The sequence below is a fragment of the Branchiostoma belcheri genome, unplaced genomic scaffold, assembly GCF_001625305.1.
Source record: "Branchiostoma belcheri isolate BF01 breed outbred unplaced genomic scaffold, Haploidv18h27 scaffold61, whole genome shotgun sequence".
In the NCBI taxonomy this organism is placed as follows: domain Eukaryota; kingdom Metazoa; phylum Chordata; class Leptocardii; order Amphioxiformes; family Branchiostomatidae; genus Branchiostoma; species Branchiostoma belcheri.
Window position 1 is genome coordinate 1531230 of NW_017804254.1, and position 5460 is coordinate 1536689.

General features: G+C 38.8%; 2 protein-coding genes across 2 annotated transcripts in view; both read left to right on the plus strand.

Moving 5' to 3' along the window:
• The window catches only part of LOC109482899 (4-hydroxyphenylpyruvate dioxygenase-like protein), a 5334-nt gene extending 4132 nt beyond the window's left edge, over positions 1-1202 (plus strand). Inside the window, exon 6 of the mRNA XM_019785784.1 lies at positions 519-1202. The gene's annotated coding sequence lies outside the window, so the exon portion shown is untranslated. The remainder of the gene's footprint in view (positions 1-518) is intronic.
• Positions 1203-1666: 464 nt separating this feature from the next.
• The window catches only part of LOC109482917 (E3 ubiquitin-protein ligase MARCH5-like), a 14798-nt gene continuing 11004 nt past the window's right edge, over positions 1667-5460 (plus strand). Inside the window, exon 1 of the mRNA XM_019785806.1 lies at positions 1667-1961. Within this exon, the coding sequence (XP_019641365.1) occupies positions 1837-1961 (125 nt within the window). The 5' untranslated portion in view covers positions 1667-1836. The remainder of the gene's footprint in view (positions 1962-5460) is intronic.

Below are 5460 nucleotides of genomic sequence, written 5' to 3' on the forward strand. Positions count from 1 at the left end.
AGAAGAACAGTCCTTTTCATCCTACTTGTTACAGTTATTCCATCTTTCAATGCAATGGTATCATTAAAAGTTCAAAATTCATTGTTTAAATTTTGAACCAGCCTGGTGTGTTGACTTCATGGCTCCTATCGTACCATTTTGGGCCATAATAGGATGCCTAGGCCTGTTTTTATTTTTTATTTTTTTCGCCCGCCCGCTCCATTATTTTTCTGGAAAAATCCGTTAACCAAGAAATTAAATTGGTGTGGCCTAAGTTACAAAAAAAATTAATAAAAACTATACCAATGTCGTAGAATGCCAAAATCAAACGAAAAAAGACGAAATTGTAAAGAAATGAACTTGAAGACTAGATTATTCGCCAAACCATATTCTGTGCCATTTGCTCAACCCTCATGACCACGTAGACTTCATAATGAAAAGTAACTTTTTTTTTGCAAAACTTTTTTTTTTATTCGTACGCGCGCATCAGTTTTGGGGCTCCCGGAGGATGTCATCCATATAATCAAATCAACATGGCCTTATTATAGTTTACTCAGGTCTTTGAATATGTTAGCAGTACTGTAAATCTGTATCTGTATCTGTATAGCCGGTATAACCGCCTTTCGGCGTAACACACCAGCATGCTAAAATATTCAGGTGTATGCAATAGATTTATTTAGGCAGTGTTCACATCAACTCATATCCACTGCAAATATGCACTGCAAATATGTGTTTCCATTGTTGCTGCTGTACTGAAGAATTGTTTCAACTGTGCACTTAGAATACTAGTACCTCAAAAACCTCTTTTCACTTCAATCCCATGAACATAAAGAAATTTTCAGTATATTGTACTTACTAGTAAATCAAAGAAAATGATAATGGTGTTAATACTGTATTGACCTTTTTTGTTTCAGACATACAATTTTGCTCATCACAAGATGTAAACATTTTATGACAAAAGTAGATTGTATGTCTTTGTGTATTTGCTAAGTTCTTGTTTGTAACTGTATCTGAGCCTTTACTGCTTGTCAAATATCTGGAAAATGTATGGAGCTGGCTATGTCAAATATCACTTACACACTGGACAGGAGCTTATTTGTGTAGTAGTGTACAAAATGTACTACATGTAGTATGAAATACAATCATCGTGTTTATCAATGATATCAAGTGCAAGTGTATAAAACTTTATATCATATGATAATTTCAAGAGAGTTTCAACCCTTCTAGGTGGAATCCATTGTGATTTCTCACATTATCCAGATGAAAGGAGAAAAGTGAAATACATGCACAATGAATTCTAGAGCTTGTTACTGCTGGATTCTGTTTGTCTTGCCTTTGCATGCAGAGCTTCTGGGTTCAAATCATGACCCAAAGAAGAAAATAGCCGACTAAGTCTATGCAATAGGCCAAACCTGCTCCCATCCTCTACCGTACCAGACTATTAAACTACACTGGCAATAATCAACCTTCCATGGCCAGACTCGCCTGACCAAATTTCAAATTTAATCTCCTTTTTGCGTTTTCCATTCCCGTAGGAAGGCCTGGTGGATGTTGTTTTGAGGGAGAGGATGAAAAAGGCAAAAGTGGGGTCAGGCTACTGAACCGGTTTCAGTGTAATGGAAGTAATTTGGAGACATTCCGCTAGAGGGCGCAGCTGTACCGGGGTGAAGATTCTGTTTTGCACGAACTGCTGTGTGATACCACCCGCATGATAAATTACTTCCGGGTCAAAAAGCTATTTGCTTTCGTAGTTGTTTTCCTTTTAAACCTGTTAAAAACGCGGCTTTTATTACAGATATAGACGCACGACAGTCAATGTATTTTACTTTCGTACAATTTCCGTGAAACTGTGTGTTTATGATACAAAATCATATCGTCACAAGGATCCGGAGAGACGGCGGTTCGAAAATCTACTCCAAAATGGCCGACAGAAGTGACGTGCAAAGTCAAACGGGGCTGCAGCGATTAAACTCAGAGGACAGGTAACGTTTCACAAGTTGTTACGTCAACAAATTATTTTGATTTGGTTGTTTGTCTACAACGTTGTGTGTGTCTCCGTACGTACGTCATTAGTTGACAGATGAAATATCGTTGTCATACGTCGAGGAGGTCACAGATCTAGATATGAAAACTGATAAGAGTTTAGAGCTATATTTTGGGTACCCGAAACGAGGTTTTGCACGACGTGAGGTTACTCAACTTACGTCGGTTTGCACGCGTGCCGATACTCATTTCCGCGACTGTTTGCACGCGTGCCGATCCTCGCGCTGTGCTGAGTTCGCACGCGTGTATGTCCTCGCGCTGCGCTGACCTTGCACGCCCGTGGAATTCCTCACTACAAACCGAGTAAACACGCATGTTGTGGGCGCAAAAGTGGAGGGCAGAACGCCGTAATGCCGGACCGAGCCTGACTAACTACCGTTGCGTGCATTTCCTCGAGGCGTCCCAAATTTACTCGCATGTGTATTTCCTCACTAAGAGCCGGGTAGACACGCATAATCGCGACCGTATAATGTGCGACCGAAGGCCGGGCATTTTTACTACATAAGTGCACGGAGCGACCTGTCGGCTAAATCAATTCAAAGACGTGCTTAAAACAAACGAGGTTTCTGTTCCGTGGGCACGCACAACGAGCGGGAGAACAGCGATGTATTTTTTTTTTAATGGACCATTTTGATAAGACATATCACCGAATCGACGGGTAAGTGTGTACAACGGTGCGTCTGTCTTTGAGATCGTCGGCACGGGACGCTCGTACATTTGCTCACTACAACGGTGTTTTGCACGTATCATTGTGCTTTTCCTCGCTCGGTACTGCGCTACCACTTAGATTTACACAGACTTGCGTTTACTGACGGCAAGAGATTTGTTACGGTTTTAGGAGCCGGTTTTTAGCGTCTTTTCGTGTTTTGTTTTTCTTTTACGTCTTTTACAATGCACTTTTCTTGATGGTCGACGTTTCCACAAATCAAAAAGTATACAAAACGAAAAAGGAAAACAAGGAGGAGAAGACGTACGAAAAGACGCTAAAAACTTTTCCAAACATCACGACCTATGCCAAACATAGTAACCGAGTGACCATTTATAGGACAAAATCCATACCTTTGTTCCATGATAAATCGGCCACTAGTCAGGCTCCAAGCTTGTAAATCCGAGTTCCGAGTACTCGCTGGCGTTGTTACTGGCGTTGTGACTTGAAGTGACGCGGGCTATTTACATATGCGCACATGCGCACTGCTTACGCATGCGTAACCAAGGTAACTAATGCAATGCATTCTGGGCTTGGGTGATTCTATTGCTTTTTAGGGGTGTCAGATACCATTTTTACGAATCTATCACATCATACAATGCCTAATATAATAATAATAAAAATCACACTGAATACACACATGTACTTTTTCATTTTTTGGCTGTGGGAACGATTAGAATTTGCAAAAATCCATAAATAATTTACAGTCGGTACCTCTACCTCCGTAACAGTGGAGTTTTCCGATGACGCCAATTGACCTCTGTCTGCGGCTGTCTCAAAGCAAAACCTGCATTTTTGACACGCTCGTCAACAGATTTTTCACTCATCCGTTGTAGGAATGTACGAACTGAAACAAACTTTGTGAGATTATCGATATCAACACAAAAACGTTGCCCATTCTTGTGGTCATTTTTAGGCCCGTGCTCCATGCATAACGCCGCAACAAGCATTTTTCAAACTACAAAATCTAAATCGTTACTCAAGCAAATGCTCTTACCGGTTCAGAATATATCATTGGAACAACATGCAAAATAGAGAAAAGTCATTCTTACAATAGTTGGTAATTTATAAACCTATTCCCCTTTTTTGTGACATCAATGGAAATATGATTGCATACAAATGTGACACAATTTTGCTACATACATTACCACTTCACTGCGACAAGTCACAAATGTGATAGAAAGTACAGCAATTTTTTTTCAATTGACTTAGAATGCCCCAATAACTTACACGTTATCAGTCATTTTAGTTTTCCTTGTTGGAAGCACAATTTCGCTACATACATCTAACATTACCGCTTCACTGACACAAGTAAAAATATCATTGGAACAACATGAAAAATACAGAAAAGTCATTCTTACAATGTTTGGCAATTTTAAACCTATTCCCATTTTTGGGACATCAATGGAAATATGATTTCATACAAATGTGACACAATTTTGCTACATGCATTACCACTTCACTGCGACAAGTCACAAATGTGATAGAAAGTACAGCAAAATTGTTTCTCAAGAGTGTCTCAAGCAAGGATATCCCAAAGACGTCTGGCGTATCTTGTGTATGCTAGGAAACTACGCATCTTGAAGCATATATATGATCCTACTTGAATACCTGATCTTTGTGAAAATATACGACTTTTTCTGATTTAGTTTTGCAGAAAAATGGGGACAAAAAATAATACTGGCTTCCGGTCCTGATCGTGGACAAAAGAAAATCTAAAAAGCACTGTCAAATGTTCTGTATATTCCACAGACACCAATGTCCTTGGATTTAAATCTGCTTTGTGAGCCAAAATACTGCTTATTTGATCGCTCATATACCAGCATAGAAGAAATAAAACGATAGGAACAAATTAAATATGGCGGGTTTCCCGACCCACACTATAACGTCATGCATAGCGTTCCGATGACACGAAAAGATAAATTAGTCACTACGTCCGATCCGTACAACGTGGAGTTCATTTCAACGTTACTTTTTTTTCCAGTTGCGTTCGCATTGAAGTAAGCGGTTTTGTTCAATGCAAGGACACTTGCTTTACCAAGGATGATGGCTATATGAACACAAGTTCTGATGATCGTTCTGACACGATCTTACAGCTAAGGTAACAAAGGTAAAACGAGTAAGATACCAGCTGTTTGCGTAGTATTTCGTTCTGTTTCATTAAATTTCGTTAAGTTTCGTTAAGTTCCGTTTTGTTGTCGAGGGTTTGGTTTCGTTTTGTTTTGTTGGAAAAATAGCAATGGAATACTGTTTACTAACTGTTGTCTTGTTAGTCCTTCATATACAACTTACTACAACTAACAACTAACAGAAAATGACCATCGGGTATCCAGTCACATTTTTCAGTCACAGTATACTTATAATGTAGAACACAACATGGTACTGTTAAAACAAAGCAACATCACATATACACAAGACTATATATATTTTCGGAAAAACATACAAAACACTACTACATTATCTAACTACATGAACTGCACAAAAGTACAACCGAATTGGTACAAAAAGTTTAGGTACGAAAGTTTAAACTACTGAATATGTACAAAAAGTTGAAACACGAAAATTTAAACTAGTAACAGAAAATGACCATTGGAAATCCAGTCACCGTGATTTTTCAGTCACAATATCAGTCACAATACATTTACAATGTAGAACACAGCATGGTACTTTTAAAACAAGTAAGCATCACAAGACTTTGTATTTTCGAAAAAAAAGAACATACAAACAGTACA